At 50.6% G+C, this 20,540-nt stretch overlaps 1 protein-coding gene across 2 annotated transcripts in view; it reads left to right on the top strand.

Moving 5' to 3' along the window:
- Window positions 1–16,792, top strand: part of CERK (ceramide kinase) — a 51,146-nt gene extending 34,354 nt beyond the window's left edge. For both annotated transcript variants that reach the window (XM_027854289.1, XM_027854288.1), the window contains exons 8-13: window positions 239–391; window positions 3,820–3,925; window positions 5,496–5,572; window positions 11,561–11,766; window positions 13,357–13,565; window positions 14,032–16,792. In XM_027854289.1, coding sequence (XP_027710090.1) covers window positions 239–391; window positions 3,820–3,925; window positions 5,496–5,572; window positions 11,561–11,766; window positions 13,357–13,565; window positions 14,032–14,104 — 824 coding nt within the window. In that variant the 3' untranslated portion in view covers window positions 14,105–16,792. The remainder of the gene's footprint in view (window positions 1–238; window positions 392–3,819; window positions 3,926–5,495; window positions 5,573–11,560; window positions 11,767–13,356; window positions 13,566–14,031) is intronic.
- The last annotated feature ends 3,748 nt before the right edge of the window (window positions 16,793–20,540 follow it).

Below are 20,540 nucleotides of genomic sequence, written 5' to 3'. Positions count from 1 at the left end.
GCTGAGCTGGAGACCATGGCGTTCCATTACTCCCTGCTTTTCCCCCACCCCTGAATGTGCTCTGGTTTTCGCCATCAGGCATTGAAGCCTCACCTTGCTCGCGGCCACACTTGAAGGCAGCCTTGTGGTGGTTTCCCTTTGATTCAATGAGGTCTCCCTCTCGCTTTCAGAAATACGAGACGTGTATGGGAAGGGAGGACAGTTAGAACTTAACAAAAGTCTGGTACTTTCCCAACAGGGGACTCTCTGTCCATGGACGTGTCTTCTGTGCACCACAACAATGCATTTCTGAAGTACTCTGTGTCCTTGCTGGGTTACGGTTTCTATGGAGACATATTGAGGGACAGCGAGAAAAAGCGGTGGATGGGCCTCATCCGATATGACCTTTCAGGTAACTCGAGGCTTGGGAGAAGCGGGGAGAGGAGAGTGAGACAGGGAGCCCACAGGGAGACCTGGGAGTGTGTCAGTGCGTGCACCGGGATAGCTGGTGGGGAGGGGAGGGGTTTTAAAAGAGAAGAAAATCCCATGAAATTATTTGTTCTGGGTGTAACAGACCTTTCTTTTTTTCTTTTTTTAACTTTACTTTTTTATTAATTTATTTTGATTTATTAATAATCATTTCCATAAGCTTTTGAGTTTTAAATTTTTCCCCTCCCTCCCCACCTCCCTCCCCAAAATGGCATGCAATCTGATATAGGCTATACCTATACATTCCTGTTAAACATATTTTCACATTAGTCAGATTGTAAGGAAGAATTAGAAGCAATAGAAGAAACCACAGGAAAGAGGAAACAAAACAACACAGAACAGAAGAAAAAAAATTGGCAAATAGTAAGCTTCGATTTGCATTCAGACTCATAGTTCTTTCTTTAGATGTGGGTAGCATTGTCCATCATGAGACTTTTGGAGATGTCTTAGATTCTTGCATTGAACAGCCCTTTCTGTAAGTAACATCTGAGTCCTCAGCTCCAGCAGCCTCTCTTTTGATGGGCCTGGCCTCTGAGGGTTAGAGGTGAGAGGTGACTTGCAATCGCTTGGGGGGAATAGTCGAATTGGAGTATCCTTTACAGCTTTTATCCTGACTGGTTCATCAGGGTTTTCCAGTTTGGTGACCCCCCTGGTCCTGATCTGTGCTGGAGAGAACGATCTCTGGGTAGCATTCCATGGCGCCGTGCTGCAGATGTTCGTTACTTTACTATTTCTCAGTCTGAGCCTTCTCAGCCTCTGCCCTCAGTGCTGGGCACTGAGCTAGATAACAGTTCTTGGGTCAGTTTTTCACAAACACTGCATGAACATGGGTTGATTTTCTTGTAATTCCAAAAATTAATAAAGAAAGAACTCAGAAATGAAACAGAATTCCCCAGATTGTATCTGAAGGATCAATTTCTCTGTATTTTAAGTAGTGGTGGAATGTCGTATCTTTTCTGTTCTTGCACATTAAACAGTTAAGAAACTAGAAGGGGGAGCATTTTAGGAAGGGAGGGTGAAGGTTGACTGTCCTCATTCTTCATCTGTGCAGTCAAGCCCACAATTCCTATAGACCCTCCGTCCACTCTTGCAGACCTCTCTTGGGCCACTTAGTACATGGGAAATTTAAGTTGACCGATGCCATTGGCTGAGAACTTGCCTTCTTTGAGGAGAAATCGTTAGAACTAGGCTGAACCTAACTTAAAAAATCAAATCAGATTAAAGAGTGGCTTTAGGATGAAGAAATCCACGCAGTACTAAAGGCCATGGCCCCCTGTTAGAGGCCTCTTTGGAGAAGGTGCTGAGGAGGGGCCGGCACCAAGGGAAGACCTTATGCTCCACCCTGCGGCTGCTTCCTTCGTCCATCTGTTTGGTGCAATGCCCTTCCTTCTTTTCGGGTGAGAAGGGGTTGGTCAGCCCTGGAGAAGGTTGTGACATCAGGCTGCCTGTCTCCATGCCAGCTGAAGTCATGCCTCCCTCATCCTTCCCTGGCCCTCTCATCACTGCTCTTTTTCCACACCTTCTCCTCCCTCCACAAGCCTCCTAGGCCCTTCAGCTGAAAAGTCCGGAGGCTGGTCCCTGAGAGCTCCCTCCTTTCCCTTCCTGCCAGGACCCGTCCCTCCACGTGCCCCAGTGATCACATTGCATTCTGTCTCCACCAGATTGCCCCTCTTCTCATCCCCCTCTCTCCTGCATCCAAACATGCCCATGTCTCCCCATCCTCAAAACCCTCACTTGCCCCTGTCATCCCCTATCTCTTCTGCCCTGTGTGGCTAAACAGAAGGCCATCTACCCCAGGTGCCTCAGTTTGTCCTCTCACTCTTGTCTAAACCTGCTGCGGCCTGGCTTCTGACGTCATTCCACCAAAGTTAGCAGGGATCTCTTGGGCCCTTTTTTCTCCGTCCTTAACCGTCCTCCTTGACCTCTCTGCAGCCTTGGACATCATCTCTAGATGTCCTTACGCACTGGGGTGCTGTAAAGCTTGCTTTGCTCTGGTTCACATCGAACACCTGCCTTTTCCCTCCTCGTTTTCACCATGGATCCCTGGCCATGCTCAGAAAGGTTTGATCACAAAGAGAAAGCCAGTGTGAGGCTCTCTAAAGGACCCAGGCATTTGAACCCCCCTCTCAGCAGTGCGCCCTGCCTGGAGAGATCTCAGGACTCAGAATGTTTGGATGTGGTGGCCCTTCAGAGCCAGGTTTCTGTGTTTCATCTACGTTGCCGTCATTCCTTCCTCCTGAGGCCCCGTGGCCCCTGTGGCTGGTTCCACTGTTGTCCTGATGAGAATAATTTACTCCACAAATGCCAGCGCATCTGTCCCCCTTTGAATCTCCTCTGTCTTTGTGTCAGGGAGCACCCTGCGTTTGTGGAAGATGCTGCAGAGTTGTCCAAGTGAAATCCAGCCCAGGCTAGTGCCCTTCAGTTTGCAGCAGCGCTGCCTTTCCAAGAAAGATGCCCTGTCAGACTAGCTCAGTGATTCCCTTCTGGTTATGCGTCCGTGGAAGGCCTGCTTGGTCCCTTTGGTTTCCCCTTTGTGCAGTGTTCAGGTGCTCCCCTGTGGGGCGCCACGGACCTCAGGACGAGCCCTTACACCTTCTGGGGCTTGGTGCAGTCAGCACCAGTGAGGAAGGGGGACGGATCCTTGCAGGCATGGTTCAGCTACATTCTGAAAGTGAGGTAACAGAGAACTTTTCCTTGGGAGTTTTACGTGATGATCACTTCTGCCTGTAAATCCTCCTCTCCCACTTCTCCATCCCAGAATTTAATCCTCCTTTGTAACAAAGGAAAATAACGAGGCAGAACCATCCGCCCCAGGGACGCTCGGGTAGCCAGCCTCAGCGTCAGCGGCTGGCGACGTCCTGGCTGCTCAGGCTTCCGAGCCCCATCTGTCTTCTGTTCGCTGATGGTGGTGCAGTCACGGGACGGGCTCTTCTCCTGCTCCTTCTCATTCTGCTGTCACAGCTCACGTGCAGCTCTCTGTGTTTATCTGAATGACCCACGTTACCATGGTCATCATTATCGCCTCTTACTGCCCAGTAACCTCCCGGCACATTTCTGCACCTCAACTGGCTTAGCTCTTCCTCTCTGGCTCTGTTACTGCAGAAGTTCTCCTGTGGGTGTTGGGGTATGTGGGGGCTTTTGAGTGTTTGACCCCCTTGGGGTTAAAAAGTCTCTCGTAGCATGAAGTTTGGGAGGGGGCTAGATGAAGCGGCATCCTCAGGACACTGGGGGCCACGGTCCGAAGACTTGGGAGCTTGTCTAGTCCAACGTGATGAGTCAGGATTTTTGAGAGTGCGCGTCACATTGAAGGCTTGGCAGATTCCACTGAACTCTCTTCCATTTTATTTTTAGGTTTTAAGACCTTTCTTTCTCATCATTGCTATGAAGGAACGGTGGCCTTCCTGCCGGCGCAGCACACCGTGGGTTCTCCACGAGATAAGAAGCCCTGCCGAATGGGGTGAGAGAATCTTTTGTGCTCATTTCCACTGGAGGCAGCAGCATGTGCTGGGGTCAGGAAACCCTGGGCGTTTGGATCGGGCCCAGCAGCCATGGCCTCCCAAAGGCCGCCTCCCCCTTCCCTTCCCTTCCGGAAGCCAGCGCTGTCTTGGAACAGAACAAAGCCCGACTTTCCCTCGTGGGCCCTCAAGCTTTTCACTGATGGTCAGCGTCCACTTCAGGGAGGAGGAGGGTGGATTGACGTTTCTGGAGGAAATCAGTGCTCTAGTGTTTTTTAAGTTTGGGGTTAGAGTTTGGCTTTCATAGCTCTGTGGAGGGTGGGTTGGGTCCGAGGGAGGCCAGGCGTGTGATGATGATGAGGGCCAAGCCCCGTGGATGCCGAGGTGGTGCCCGAGCCCTTGGAGCAAGTGCTGCTCTCCCGCATCCTCCTGTGTACACACACAGACACACACACACACAGACACACACGGTGGACGCCCTCCCAGGCTGTTCTCTCTGTCAGAGCAGACAGTCCGAGCTTGCTGTTTCCTTGCGTCTGCCAGTCCTCACAGCACAGGCTCCTTTAGGTTCTCTGTGGAGGAGCGTCTGTGGCGCCAAGTGTCTTCTTTCTGGTTTGTTTCTGGGGCCGTCCGTGTGCGGGACTGACCCACCCACGCTGGTCTGGACGAAAGTCCGAGGGCCTGAGTCCTCGCTCTGCCCGTTAATGACCTGTGTGGCCTTATCCGTGTTGTGACCTCTCGACTTCTTCTAACTAGCCGTGCGGCTTCCGAGCCGGGCCACGGGGGGCCAGGCTGCAGTGAGCCTGGAGAGGAGAACAGAGCAGTCTTGAAGGGTTCTCAGGCGACTGAAGAGCTTCTGCTTGGCCCCTGGGGCCAGACCGAGGAGTGGGGTGGAGGAGGAGGTGCAGGGGGGCAGATGGAGACCCGCACCTCAGTTACCTTAATTAGCTTGTGTGACTCTTAACCTTCTCAGCCTCGGGTTCCTCATCTGTGAGACAGCCCCTGTCTCATAGGGTGTGTGTGAGGATCATGGCAGAGGATAGACGTGAAGTTCTTTGTACACCTGAAAGGGCTATCTCAGGGACCATACTGAGAGCCGTCCCAGGGCGGGACACAGTGACTGTCAGGTGCCAGCCGGGCTGCAGGAGGTGCCTCGCAGACTGGGACGGGCTGGTTCTGTCGGAATCTGACAGCACAAAGAGCATGCTTTAGAGAGGGTCAGTTGGGCATAGTGGATGGACAGACTGCTGGGCTGGGGGGGGCAGGAATGCCTGGCTTCAGGCCCTGCCCTTCACCTCCACGAGGCTCCATCCGGACTCTCCTAATACTCCTCTTTGATCCTGAGTCCCTATGTGCCATGGGAAGCTCAGCCGTGCCTCTGACCTGGTGTCTCTGCGGAAAAAAAGGGTCCCTGTGGGATTTACAGCTGTCCTTCAGGATGTGCCTAGCCCTGACTGGAGGTGTTTTTGTGAAACCTTTTAAATTGGAGTTTTGGTGTACGCAAGGTGAACTGTGCTCCCAATTTCTAAGTGTTGATGTTAATGTTAAACACACTCCTTTCCTGTCTTTCAGGTGTTTCATTTGCAGGCAGAGTAAGCAGCAGCTGGAAGATGAGCAGAAAAAATCTCTGTACGGCCTGGAAAATGCAGGTAAGTCCTCGGAGAAGTAAGCCTCTCTGCCATCTGATGGCCTCCTCCTCCTCCTCAGGGTCCCCAGAGGCCTTTCCTGCCAGCACGGGGAGGGGGGAGTGGGCTCTTTGTGCTCACCTGCCTCCAAGGAGCCCGCCCTGAGCTTCCTGTCCACCCCATCGGGGTGCCGGTTTGGGGCTGCACACGCAAGTGCAGCCGTGACACGGTCATCCTCTTCTTACATCTTACGAGGCTGGCGGAGAGATGAGGTCCCTGCACACATTTCTAAAATGTGCGTTAAGACAAGCGCATTGCATTGTAATGAGAAGCACAAAAAATGAAAGCTAGCACTTGCTGTCCATTCTTCCCCACAGAGATGATTGTTAGGCCCCCAGAAGGCTGACGGTTGACTTGGGTTCTTAACCTATGGACAGGTCAGGTGGTCACATGCCAGGTCAGCTGACCTGCCATTTGAACAGCATATTGGGTTTCATGAAAAATGATGTCATTTTTCTTAATTAAAAAATCATTAGTATTCTCATATTTTGGAAAAAGATCTTTTTGAAAAGGAATTCTTGTGGTTTTCTGATCAGGAGGAAGAAGGCTTTTAGGGAAGGGAGGCCGTGTGGAAGCGCCGGTGTTCTGTTGGGGTGTGAGGGAGCAGCTTCTGGAAGACAGATCAAGCCTGGGGAGGCCGTGGGCAGGTGGCGGGTTTTCTGAAAAGCACCTTTAGGAGCATTTCCTTTTAGGAGCTCTGGGAGAGGAGCGGGCTCTGGTGGGTGTAACTGCAGACCCTGAGGTTGGAGGGATGGAGTGACTTTCCCAGGGCTCTACAGTCTCTGTCCCTGCCCTGCTGCCGCTGAAGGGTGAAGCCGACGATTAGGAAGGGAAGGGGTTCACGGGCATGGGGACGGGAGAGACGGGGAAAGGTCAGGAGTTTCCGGGAGGCCTCTGCTCCCTTGAGTGTCTGCATACCTGGGGGGACTTGGATAAGTGTCTGTGCCACGACAGTGCCCCATGTCTGCCCTGCCCCCCACCCTCGCATCTCCTGATTTCCCTGATCCTGCCCTCTGCAGGAGGCCTGTCCTGTGAGGCCATCGTCTGCTTGCCTGCCATGTGTTCTGGCATCCTCGCCAGACAAGGATGGCTCGTTTCGGCCTCTGTCTCTCAGCACTCAGCAGTGCCTGGCACACAGTAAACGCTTGTTGACTGAGTTAGGAAAGGGGGAGGTGCAGGCAGGACAGGAAACTTCAGACATTGCCAGGACCTGACCATTCCCTTTCTGCCTCAGCTTTGTCCCACTAGATCCTCTGACAGCCCCAGGGAAGAAGTCAGGCATCTGTTCTCCTTTGTCACATGATCCACCAGGGTTGTTTTGCTCATATTCATGCTGGGAAACCTCCAGAGCACTTGGGGACCGAGGGGACGGCTTTGGTGAGCAGCTGTGGCCAAACTCACTCTTCCCCTGGTGGCTGACTTTCTGGGAGGAGCCTCGCCAGAGGCTGGCCCTGGGTTCTTTTTGGTCGAGAATGACTGAGGAGGGCATCTCCCAGCAGGCCTGGCCTGGGCCGAGTCACCGTGGAAACGATGCCTCCTGTCCCCCGTGGCCTGCACTTGTTGGAGGTGGGGCAGTGTCTGTCACTGGAGGGCCCCGGCAAAGGCTGGTCAGCCGTTCATCAGGTGTGGCCTCCCGTTCTGTGATCGTGTTCTAAGATCCTCCCTTTCTGGGTCTTTTTGTTTTTGCATCTCTTTGTATGACGAACACTGAGTCTTACTGGATTTATGTCCAGTCTTATGTACCCTGTTAAACTGTTAAGTTTCTCAAAGGCAAGAACCCCCCTGGTTCCAGTTGTCTCCATCCCCTCCCTCACCCTCCCAGGGTTGAGGTCCTCTTTGTCTGCTGTCTTGGCTAAGGCAACATTTAGGACCCAGTTACACGGCGTTGATATCACCTATTGACATAGTGACCTCCCTGGCCCCCAGGGCAGCTCTTGACAGAGGAAAATCCCCCCTCAAGGGAACCGACTACAGCAGGACCCTCGCTCTGGAGCAGAAGCCTCACCAGTTAGAAATGGGTCACCTTGCTCTCTTTCTCACCAATGGCCCAAACCCTTGGGTGGCTAAAAGAGGCTCCTCCTTTAGGTGCCTGATGAGAAGATGTTGTGGAAAACAAGGGCATCCCCACTTCCCTCTGAAATCTTTTGGGGGAGTGAAGGTTTGTTAAGCATCAGCCAGCGTATTTGAAAAGTCTTTGCGTTCCCAGGAGATGGGACTGAGTGAATCTGTAACACTGGTTGGAGGCACATTGCAAAGGAATTCTCCAAGCAAGGTCATGTTTCCATCTTTTTGTTTCTAAAAACACATTTTTTTTTAAATAAATGTAGCATTCAGTATCTAACTCATTCCCAGTTAAAGGCACACATACTTAGTTAACTGTGGTGTTCTCTGCTATGTGTACAATAAACCCTCAGTATTAAAATAGCAGTTTCAGAGTTTAGAACTTCTCTATTTTAAAAGTTTGATATATTCTTTAAGATCAAAAAAAAAAAACAATTTTTAAAACATAGCATTTTGATTGTTTTTTTTTTTCTTTTTCTAATTGTCTATTGTAGCAGTTTCTGGGCAGTAAACCATACGAGAACTGCTGTAACTTGATGAAATCCCTAAGAAGTTTAAATAACCATAGAAATTCATATGTGTATGGAAAATTTATTTTCTGTCATTTTTTTTTACCTTAGTCAAAATACTAGTTTATAAGCTATAGGCCCTGACTTAGGCTGGTCTCTAGGCCAAGGGTTCTTAATCTTTTGGGGGGAACGGACCCCTTTGGCACCTGGTAACACCTTTTCATAGTAGTATTTTTAAATCCGTAAAATAAAATGCATAGAGTTACAAAGGAAATGGATTGTACAGAGATAAGTTACCAATGTTTTTTAAGTTCCTGGTTTTCAAATTAGGAACCCATGCTCTAGACTGCTTTATTTACATTGACTGTTATCTCCACTAAGAAGTGTCAGATCAGGAAGTCACCAGCATTTATTAAATTCCTACTGTGTGCCAGGCTCCCTGCCAAGACCTGGAGATACACAAAAAAGGCAAAAACATGGTGCCTGCCCCCCAGGAGCCCACATTCTAGTAAAGGAGACACCATGGGAACAACGAGGTAGATGCATGCTATACACGGTGTAAGTGGAGGGCAGTCTTGGGGAAGGAGAACCAGGACAGGCCTCTCGGAGGGCCTCCGGGGAGGCCAGGGACGCCAGAAGGCGGAGAGCGTAGAGGACGTGGTGGGGAGTCGGGTGTAAGAAGCCTGGGGAGCCAGGAGGGGGCTGGCCTAGGAAGGGTTTGAACGTCCAGCAGAGAAAACAAAAAACCCTCCTGAGTCTCGCCAGAGGAAAGGGAAGAAGCCGAAGCTGCTAAGAGACTTGTGGTTTTTAGAGCATCCGTGAACACCGCACCAGCTATTCTGAGTCCAGATCCTCGTCCCACACGTGGATGGGCGTCATGCCCGCAGAAATGAGTCCTGATGATTTTGAAATGCAGCCAGAGGAGGGGGAGTCAGAGCTGAAAGAGAGACGGAGGCCAGTGAGATGAAAGAGTTGGCTTTTGTGCAGCAGAGCCACGAGGAAGCGGCATTTCACGGGCTGTGAGGCCTGTTGGACTCTTCTTGGGGTTCACCATTTCCTGTTCCAGTAGATTAAGGCAGACAGGGTGAAGTGACTTGCCCCAGGTCACACAGCCAGTACGTGTCTAAGACCAGATTTGAACTCGGGTCTTCTTGACTCCATGCCCAGCCCTCTATCCACTGAGCCACTTAGCTTCTCATTTCATGGGACATTTCATCATCTCTCATTGCCGTGTTCATGGTAAGTATTCACAAAAAGACCACGAGAAAAATAATCACAGTTTCTTTGCCAACATCTGTTGCAGAGAATGAGGAGGTAGAGAAATTCTACAAAAACTCCGTAAGATCCTTCAAATTAAGTCCAACGTATATTTGGATACCTGACCACTTCCATGCAAACAGGGAAGGTGCTGAAAAGAGCTGTACAGGGGACTACCTCGGAGGCCCCTTCTGGCCATATTTCTGTGACTGATTTTCGAAAAGATGGTTCAGGACTTAGGAAGGCTTGTAGCCTACAGAGCAACCTCATCCCTACACAGCCTCAAATACTGGGTTCCAGAAAAAGAATCAGGTGCCGGACATGTTACGGACCAAGTAAAACCTTTGAATTCACAACCTGGTACTGATGTCCTCCCAAACTGTGTCTCTGTATCCGGCCCAATGACCGTCCTGAGAGAGCAACTGGCAGCATCAATGAAGAAAACTAGGAGACAGAATGAAGTAATAGGGGAAAATGGATGCAGTGAGACCAGCTGTGACTGAAAGGGGCGAGGGGCAGGAGCATGGCGGCCTCGGGCCACATGTGCACCATTCCCTCAGCAAGTTGAATCAGTTTCAATCAATTACTGTAACCAAGAGGCCAAAAGAAGCTGAAGTGAGACTCGGGAAGCAGAATCCTTGCAACCAGAGACAACCGTTCAGAGTATGGACCTGTTTAGGACATCGGATGGAGAAGGTTGGAAGAAGATTATCAGCAGCGCACCTCATAGAACAAGAAGCAGAGGCAGTAAAAACCAGTTTAAGGAAAACTTGGCAAAAGACCTGGGTTGTGCCAAGGTCATAGGAGGAGGAAATGAGGACAACAGATGGAAATGGGGAAAGAGCTAGAAGGGTGTTTATGACAAACTCTTTTCACCATCCGGGCCGTTGGAACCACCATGCCCAGACACTGCTACCATATTCCTGAATGTTTCCCGAGGAAGTCGGAAGGTCATTGATAAAAACAAAAGTGGAAAGGAAGTTCGAGGAGACCAGTGTACCCAGGGAAGGTCCGTGTGGAAACCAGGCTTGGAAGAGTCTTGTCTCTTAGGACTAGGAAGAACAATGAGGGCAGCTGAGAACATGAGGCGTGGCTGAGCCAGGAGTGGAGAAGATTGTGCCTGCCTCCCAAGCAGCCTTGGGGAGGGTGCCAGGATGGGGCAGACGAGCTCAGCTGCAGGCAGAAGCGTGTAGGAGAGAGGATGGTGTCTCTGCTGCGTGTGTTCAAACCCAGGAATTCCCTCCAGCTTCCTACAGCTGCAGGTTGTAGAGGAGGTGCTGCCCGCAGCAGGAGAGGCGGTGTCCTCAGCTGGGAGTTACAGGCCCAGACCCCCTTCCTCTCCCTCTGCCCAAATGCTCAGCATCCTCCCAGCCCCACTTCCCCGTCTAACCTCTTTGCCAGCTGTACTATCAGGTCACTGTTTGCCATTTCCCAGCCTCGCCTTACGTTCTCCCGCCTTCCCACTTCGTGCCGTCCTCATCATCTTCCTTCTCTTCAAGGCCAAGCTCCAGGGTGACGCGGCCGCTGCAGTGATGAGCATGAGACCAGCTCAATGCTCTGTAACCCCGAGACGCCTGGATGAGGCGGGAGACAGCAAGGTGGCAGAAGCTCTGTTTATTGAGTGCAGTTAGCTGTCTTTTATGGCCCTAGTGATGCATGTTCAAAGCGTGATCCCCCTGTGATAGCCAATCATCAGGTCTGCTGGAGCCCGTGTCAGGACTCATCTCCCAGTGAGAGGAGAGCCAAACCAACCGTGGGAGCTGCATGTCAGCAAGGGAGAGGTCCTGGGAGACTTCCTTATTTTTGCCACGCAACTATGTTGTGACCCTCAGCTTCCACTGATAGAAGCTAGAACTCCCATGGGAAAGTTCCCTCAACAGAGTTCTCATGAGACCGTGAGACATTCACCCTAACACCAGGGTCCTGGACTCTTTGTGCTGTGTTGCAGCAGGGCCTTGCACATAGTAGGTGCTTCAGATCTGTTGGCAGTATTGAGTTGCATGTTGCAGCTGGAAGTGGGTTTAGAACATGGCGTGGCGGCGGGCAGCCTGCGCTTTTTACAGCCCAGGCAATGGGTGCCGCAGGCCCGGGGTCCTCTAACCACCAAGGCCTCTTGTCATTCCAGAGGACGTAGAAGAGTGGAAGGTCATCCAGGGGAAGTTCCTGGCAATCAACGCAGCCAACATGAGCTGCGCCTGCCCTCGGAGCCCCAAGGGCCTGTCCCCGGTGGCCCACTTGGCCGACGGCTCCTCGGACCTCATCCTGGTCCGCAAATGTTCCCGGTTGAATTTTCTGAGGTATCTCATCAGGCATACCAATCAAGATGACCAGGTAGGCGTCCTGGGGGCTGGGAGCATCGAGTGCTTTTGATTTCTCATCTCATTGTGCGAGTCATTTGTTTTTGTGTAATTGTGTGCTTTCGAGAACAGGTCAAAGGGATGCCTCTGTGGAGCATTCCCTTAATTAGGAGGAGTGACAGGAAACTTGAACCCATTTGTCAAAGACTCTTTTTCTAAAAAAGGACGTTTAAATGAAGATGTGTTATGTCCCTCTTTCACTGTGAAATATAACAGCTCTCAGTGTCGGTGCTGTTTGTCAGTCTCCTTAAGATCTTGTCAAACCCTGTTAAAAGTAGCAACTATCTTTTCATTTTAAAAAAAAAATTGGCCTTTTACGAAAAGTAGGAAAAAAGATTTAAGTCTTGGTGAATTTTTTCTCTACTTTGACTGACCCTTTTCACATTTATTGGTAACCCTGTTGCATTTAACAGAAGTGAGATTCAGCCATCCAGCATTCATTTCGAATACACATACAGCCGCCATAAAACAGGGCCTGCTCTATGTATTGCCTTCATGGCCCCGGGCTTTGGTCCATAGGATGGTTTAGGATGGGGTCAGGTAAGGAAGCAGCTCTGGAATGTCTTTGGCTTTTTGGTGAGGCAGTTGGGGTTAAGTGACTTGCTCAGGGTCACACAGCTAGTAATGGAATGTCTTACCTTGGCTCTTTCTTCCCAGTATGCCTGCTCAGCCCCAAGCCCCACCCCAGAGCTTTTGCTCACAACAATATAATAGAGGCCAATGGCACCAGTTGGCTCACTGCCTTCCCCGTGGTGTCGTTCCTGGCTAGAGACTTGAAGTTTCTTTGAATTCCTCATAGGCGCATTTCTCAGGGTACAGCAGCATCCCCTTTCTTCACAGTTACTCACTGCCGCTGGTGGTCCTCCTCGTCCTTTGCCCTCCTCAAGTATGTCCCTCGTGGGGGCATCACTGGGGCGGAGGGCTGGAGGCTGTGTAAAGTCAAGTGACTTTTTCATATGATCCCCAGTAGCTTCCCGGGATGGTTGTACCAGCCCACGGCAGGAGCTTAGTGGCAGGTGCTAGATTGAAGGAACCGTGAGGCTGAGGGGCGGGACGGTGGGACCTTCCTGGAGGAGCAGGGTTCCAGCACAGGCTCAGTTTTCAGGAGGAGTTTTGCACACAGCCTGCTGTGTGATTTTGTTTCAGCCCTAAGACGCAGCTCAGAGAGCTGCTTCGGGTGATTTTTATGTGGTCATTGGCTCCTCGGGCCCGTTGAGAGGCTGTGCCAACAGCTGCTCTGGCCTAGTGAGAAGGGAGGCTGCTCGCTAAATGGATTCCGGAGGGCAAGTCTGGAAGGCCGGTGTAGTCCAACTGGGGCACAGGCCTGGATTCGAGGTGCTGGGACTGAAAGCGTCATCCTTCTCCCCAGCCAGAATGATCAGCCGACCTAGAAACCAGACCAGCAGGCATATGCTCTCTAGGGAAACGGCTCTGTTTTTTAAATGAAAGCTGACATGCCACATGTAGTCATGGAGGACTTAAGGATTTTTTTCAACGCACAATTTTGCTTTCCAAACACACAAAATTTAAGGACGTAATTATCCCATTTACTCTTGTTTTGTAGTTTGACTTTGCATTTGTTGAGGTTTACCGGGTGAGGAAATTTCAGTTTACGTCAAAGCACTTGGAAGATGAGGATGGTGATCTCAAAGATCTAGGGAAAAAACGATTTGGGCAGATCTGCAGTGATCATCCGGCCTGTTGCTGCACTCTTCCTAACAGTACCTGGAACTGTGACGGAGAAATTCTGAACAGTTCTGCTATTGAAGTCAGGTGGGTGTCTCCCCTCTGTGTCCCTTCCTCCCTCGGGCCAGGTCGTTAGCAGACGCTGACCGGGCGCTTGTGACGAGCAGCCGCAGTCAGGAGCCTCGGATTGGAGCCTTCAGTCTGCCCCTCATGGTCACAAGTCCCGGCCCCTCTCTGAGCATCAGCTGCCCCCGTGTCAGGCCCGGGCATGCTCCTCCAGCCCCTTTATTTAGAAACAAGGGGACCGATTTCCTGCTAGGCTAGAGTGGACGGGCTGGACGGGATCTGGGACCATGCAGCGCCTTCACAGCGCTCTGAGCTGGCGCTGGGAAAGAGGAAGAGGCCTGCCCTGGCTCACTCGGCTCCCAGCTCTCTGGGGCCGGCCTGTGCCATCCCCCTCCCGCGAGCTGACCGCAGACAGTCTCCAGACTCAGCGCGGGGACTCACGCGGTCCCTGTGTCGGGATTGATCTCTCCCGTGTCTTTGCTCTCAGGGTTCACTGCCAGCTGTTGCAGCTCTTTGCCCGTGGGATTGAGGAGACCCCAACGCGGGAAGCCCTCGGCTGAGACACTGCCGCCGGCGGAGGCCTTGGGGTGCGGCCAGCGCTTGTAAATCTTCAGACATGTTTATTAGAAAGCATATTGCAGACCAGTTCTGTTGGTGCATACACACATTTGAAATTTGGAATTTATTTTTGATAGTTAAATGTTGATTTTAGAAAACTGCCTTTTTTCCACAGTGTCTGTACATCCTGAGCATTTTACAAGGTGAATCATCGGGCCTTGGCCACAGTGAGGAGGCGGGCTGGCAAAGGTGTTCATGATGGCGATGGCGCCGCCCGCCTTTCTGAGGGGCCTGATGTGCCATAGGCCTGAGATGACGGGAGTCCTGTCCATCAGCCACACACCACGGGGAGGCCGGAGGGCAGGTGGCGGTGATGGGGGAAGGGCGCGGCCTTCCTTTTCCCCTCTCCCCATTCAGGGCTAAGGGGATTTTCCTTGAATCTTTCTGCAGTGTGGTAAATTCTGGCCTCTGGTAGATACTGGTACTTAAACAATCATAATTCATGATTCATCTTCCAACGTTGTGTTTTCATGACGACTATTTCAGCTGACGGCAAGTACTTCCGAGTGTGTTGGCAGAAACAGGTCACGGAGCGCTCGGCTCTTAAGGCAGAAAAACAGGCACTCGCAAACTTCATTTTTTTAAAAAACCCAACATTTGGGATTCCAGACGTTGGTGCTTTGTGTTGATGCAGGCCAAGTGGTTAAAATAACATTCATTGTGCTGCTGAAGCTGGTGGTCAGTAATCAGTAATCAGAAGTTCACCGTGTGAATTGTTTTCTTGTCAGTGATGTTAACTGCATGAGTGAGTGCAATTGTTCCCCTGTGTGTGTCCATTTGCATCACCTTTGTGTGGGTGCCTGAGGCCTGATTGTTGGAATCTTACCTGCCTTGCTTATCTCCGTATATTTATTGGAAGTTTTGTCCTTTTCAGCCCCGGTACTGTGTGTCATGGGGGTTTTCAGTGTTTATGTTTTGTCCACACACCATGATTAATTGTTCATTTACTGCTGAAGCACTTGAAAGTATAATTATCAGAGGAACCAAATTTTTCAGTGAAGGCATTCCTCAAGGAGCAGCAGAATTACTAAATTGTGTCCTCGATCATTGTTTTATTCTCATTCATAGTTATGAATATGATAAAATGTATGCAAAGTAGACTCTGTTAAAGTACAAGACGACGAGCTTAGAGTCGCGTGCGTGCGTTCTCATAGTGAAATACTTGACACAGCTTTTACAGAATTAGGCTATTTTCTGTACTCTTCTAGAATCTGTAACGGATGGGTTTTTACCGATTCAGTTAGGTATTTAGACAGATTTAACATGCATCACGTAATATATTTTTAGAATTTACTCAAAGCAGTTTAGGCTTCTGAAGTAGACATCGCTTGCCTGTTGTATCAGTAGGTCCAACCCTGGGAAGGGGAGGGAAACCTTACAGTCAATTCATGAAAACACGAAGGTTTCCAGGGTAAAAGAAGTGGTCAGGTGGCCCTCAGGCTGGAATCAGTCGTCTGGATCCAAACAAACCAGGGCTGTGGTTTCCAGGAGTTCTTTAGAACGCTTTCAGCCTGCTGACCTCTAAGATCCCGAGGGCAGGGACCATGTCTCCTACTTGGGCATTCCCTTCCTTCTGCCCAGATCTCGGCATGCCTGGCACAGCGGGCACTCGGGCAGCAGGCATCAGTCTTGGCACCATTGACTGTCTCATTCAGCCTGTTCCTGGGATGGTGACGGCCCCACAGAGTGACCGTGGCCATCGTTCCCATTCTTGCTGGGAATTCCCCACGTTCCTGGTGACTGCCTTTACGGGATGCCAAGTCACACTCTACACTTGAACAAGCCTTTTTTGTGAAAATGGCAGGTCAGCCTGCTTTAGGTCTTTCCTTCTGACTCCAAAGGAGTCTCCAAAGGGGGCATTGCCCCACTAAGAAATCCAAGCCTACGACTGGTCCGCCTTGCCAGTTTTAGGGTGATCGTTTGAACCACTAACGGAGGAAGCACTCGGTCCAGAAAAAGGCCTGGTCCACATTCCCCACTTTGCCAAGGTGGCTTCAGTTTGGAGCATGGCCTCACAAACAAAGACTTGATCTAGAGGATTATGAGACTGGATATTCCCCTACCTTCCCCTCTGTCCCATTGGAGATAGCAGAATCCTCACTGATGGTTGGTTTGTAGATTGTCTTGTGCAATCCAAACCCCTGGCATTTGGCACCTGGGAGGTGAGCCGGGGTTTTGTCAGTGTGGTGGTAACAGCGACACCTCCCGCTCACAATATGTTTTGTGCAGCCCCTCCCTTCCTGGGCACTGTCTTCTCTAGCAGGTGGGCCTTGGCTCCAGCCCCCCAGCCTGACCTTGTCCTAGCCTGGGAGCCGAGGGCCGTCCTCTGCCTGTGGGGCAGCATCCAAGGGGGGCTGTTAGCCAGGGACACACTTGTCAGGAGATGATGGGCTGTGGCTGTACACATTCTTGCTAGTTTTCATTAAGAAATGGGCTTTGCAGTTGTGCCCGCGTTTATCTGAAAACAGTTATGAATTTAATCCTTAAGTACAATCATGGGGAGAAAGAAATTACCGATGGAAAAACTTAAGTTTAATTTTCTGTCTAATCTTGCTGGTTTCAAGATTAGAAGAGGGTATACTTAATGTTCTGATATGTTGAGAGAACTTTGAAAAATAAAATTATGTTGGACAGGATTTGACTTTTTTCTTGCTTGTGTTGAAAGTTCTTATTCAGAAAAAACAAAAAACCACATGAGTTTGCCCCCTCCCCCATCCCCGTCTTATCGGACCGAGAGCTGGGAGGGATCCTGGAGGGCGATGGAGATGTGGCTGAGCTCTCCTGACCCTCCCAGGTGGGTGTCAACACTTGTCAGGTGCAGGACCCCCAGTGACCCATACGGAGTGGCTTTCCTGGAGTTTGTTATGAGGGATGGCTCTCTGGGAGGGCCGGGAGGGACAAAGACGTTGGGAAATGTCGGGGATGTCAAAACAAGATAATCCGATGAGGATGGAGTGGGTGACTGGTGACCTACTTTTCTCTGAGCCATGGTTGGTTCATTTCTTCTCCTCCCCTTTCTCTCAGAAACAATGGAAAAGCCTGGAAATAACAGGCCTCAGGTGAGCAGCCTCAGTCAGCGTGGCCTGGAAAGACTGAGCAGGTCTTTCTTTTCAGGTGGACTGAGGGGAGAGTGCTGAGCCTGGAGTCCAGAAGACTCGGGTCCTCATAGCAAGCCACTGCTTTCCCAGCTGTGAAATGGGGATAAGAAGAGCGTCTCCATCACCAAGCACAGTGCCCAGTAGAGGCACATCCCTGAAACCCCTCTACTGAAGGACCTTGGCAGTACTCGCTGACATCCGATGGTCTTCTGCAGTGAGGACGGGTATCTGTGATCTTGGGATGAAGCAGGCTTGGTGGGCAGGGGTGGCACGCCCATTTCATGAAAGGGGCAGCAGGCTCCTGTGACGTTCAGGGCCTTGCTCAGTCACCCTGGACCCAAATGGCACAGCAGGAATTCATTCTCAGGTTCTCCGAGTCCTGAGTCCAGGGCGTTTTGTGTGCTGGGGAAGGGGCTTCAGTGATCCCTTCACTGAACCCCACCAGGGGAAACTGGTTCCCCCAGGTGAGGTGCTGGAATGTGTGGGAGGGAAATGGGGAGCCAGCCCTGCTTGCCACCAGCCACCAGGCATTCCCCATGGGACTGTTGTCATTTTTGTCCTGATCAAGAGGATGTGTGGGCATTTGTGCCAATCAGTGGATACCAAGACCAGGAGGGAGGAAGCCTGTGGCTATGTCTGTGACCCCAGGATGCTAGCTGGCCCCCTTCTCTGCCACCGACTCTTGGGGCTCACCATCATCCCTTTTCCTCATCAGCAGAACGGGAGAAGGGACTAGACCAGGTGTTCCCTGAGGTCAGATCTAGATGTCAGATCTATCATCAGCTCAGTCAGGAGGCTGAGCTCCACGTTAAAGGGGGAAGAGCGAGGGAGCCTTGATGGGAGTGACCTGGAAGAAATCCCTTCCCTCTTGGAGTTTCCTCTCCTGCCCTGTGAAGTGGAGATAATTTCTTAGGCTGTGTAAAGGTCTATTGAGCGTTTTAGAGGGGTTGCTGAGGCTTGAGAAGGCAAGTGACTGGTCCAGGATCACACAGCCAGGAAGGGATGGGGTAGATATTCTGACTTCAAGGCCATGGCTCTGCCCACTCTGCCTGACCCATTGTCCACAAGATGCCCTCCAGCTGGTCAGTTAACAAGCATTGATTAAGCAGCTGCCTTATCCAGGCGCTGTGCTGTGTTGGAGATACAAAAAAGGGGGGGTGAGTCCCTGCTGGCATGACACTAACGGAGACGATGGAAATCATGACATACCAGCTAGAGGCTGGGTGGGCAGGAGAAATTGGAGAGAATCAACAGGGTCTCCCCTTGGAGCTTGGGTGGGATTCTAGCAGGGATTTAAAGGAAGCCAGGGAAGCGAAGAGACAGACACAGAGGGAGAGAGCTCCAGATGCAGCGGCTGTGCAGATGCCCCCCAGCGTCAGGAGATGGAGCGTCCTGGGGGAGGAAGAGCCAGGAGACCAGCACCATCGGATCCCAGAGGGCGTGGGGGGAGGAACAAGAAGACGGCTTTGGATGCCGCAGGATTTGATACTGGACTTTGAAGAGAGTGAGCCAGTAGCTAATTTTGGGGCACTGGTATACGTATCCTTTCTTTGGTGGCCAAATGAAGGCTGGACTGGAGCGGGCGGGGGGGGGGGGGGGTGAGACTTGAGGCAGCGGACAGACCCCTATTGTAGTCATCCAGGCAGGAGAGGATGACGGCTTCCCCTGAGAAGGTGGTGGTGGTGGTGGTGGTGGTGATGAAAGTGGCTTGTCTCCCTGAATCTTTTTTTTAGGCAGTTGGAGTTAAGTGACTTGCCCAGGGTCACACAGCTAGTAAGTGTCAAGTGTTTGGTCTGAGGCCAGATTTGAACCTAGGTCCTCCTGACTCCAGGGCCGGTGTTCTATCCACTGCGCCACCTAGCTGCCCCTTCTCTGAATCTTTTCCTGCAGCACTTGATTGTAGAATTACTTGAGTTGTTGGCTCGTACTGGGGACCAACTATACGCCCAGTTCAGGGCTAGGTGACACATGAGGAAGAAAGAGTAGAATTCTTCTCCTGCGTTCCAGCAGAGGGATTGGAAGCCGTGAGTGGAAATTACAGGGGGGCGGCTGTGGTTCAATAGAAGGAGGAATTTCTTAAAAATAAGAACTGCCCAATAATAGGATTCCTTGTATAGGTAGAGTTCCCTGTCACTGGAAGTCTTTAAATAGCAGCTGGATGAGCGTTTGCCAGGGTTGTTGTAGAAGGGATCTCTGTTTTGGGATGGATTGGGCCAGACGACCCTGGGCCCTTTCAGCTCTGAGAGGCTGTGATTTGTAGCTGCATAAATGCCTCAGTATAGTTGACAAGATGAGAGACACCTCAGGTGTTTCAGGTCTGCCTCAGAGCTGGGAAAGGGAACTGTTAGAAGAGTTTCCTTTTTTTTCAAAATTGCTTTTTACTATCTTTTGCTTTCACATCAGTCATCCCTCCTTCTTTCACACCTTCTATCCCTCCCACCCCACAAGCCATCCCTCATAAGAATTTTTTTAATAAAGAAAAAAAGGAAGAGAAAACAATTCGGCAAAACTTAGTATGCTGAATACGTTGGAATATACTGGAAAAAACACGTTGATAAAATAATGATGGCTCCATCCCCCACCCATCTCTGCCAAAGAGTAGAGGGAGCTGTTTTCTCCTAGCTCTTCTTTATGACCAAGCTTGTTCTTGTAATTTTTGCCAAATTCCTTGTCTTGTTATGGTGATTCTCTCTGTTTCTGTGGCCATAGTCGTTGGGTATATTGTTTTCCTAGTTTTGCAGAATTTTGTACCAGTTGTCATTGGATCACATCATGTGTATCTTTTGCTGTTTCTCTGTATTTGAGAGATGGGACAGAAATTTCCTTTTAAACAAGAACTAAAGTGCCATTTTCGTGGTCTAAAATCTCAGCTTTGCAAGGGATAAATTCCCTGTTTTTATTGTGTGGGAAATCTCCCCATCTTCAAAGGTTTGCACTGGACGGAGGAGTTATGGATGGAATGTTACCTGCTGACTTAGTGGTCAGCTGCATTCATCACTTATGTTTTTACCGAGGAGAGTCCTTCTGGGAGCTTTGTCCATTGCTTCTCACATTTGTAAACACTGTCAGGAAATTATTTTTGCTAGGAAAATAAAACAGAGGGACACGGGCATAGGATGTTGCCAGCGTAGGTTGGTGGTGTTTACATTTTTCTCACATGAATGGACAGGCAAGGGGGGAGTTGTTGAGAAGTGACCGTAGTGGGGATAAAAGCAACCTCAATAAGCCTTTGAAGAAAAAGAAAGACAGAGCAGATGAATGACACGTAGTGCCCAAACTG

This window comes from Vombatus ursinus, unplaced genomic scaffold (assembly GCF_900497805.2).
Source record: "Vombatus ursinus unplaced genomic scaffold, bare-nosed wombat genome assembly UNPS02010394.1, whole genome shotgun sequence".
NCBI lineage: Eukaryota > Metazoa > Chordata > Mammalia > Diprotodontia > Vombatidae > Vombatus > Vombatus ursinus.
The sequence above is the reverse complement of the archived record's forward strand: the minus strand, read 5'-3'. Positions and strand labels throughout refer to the sequence as shown.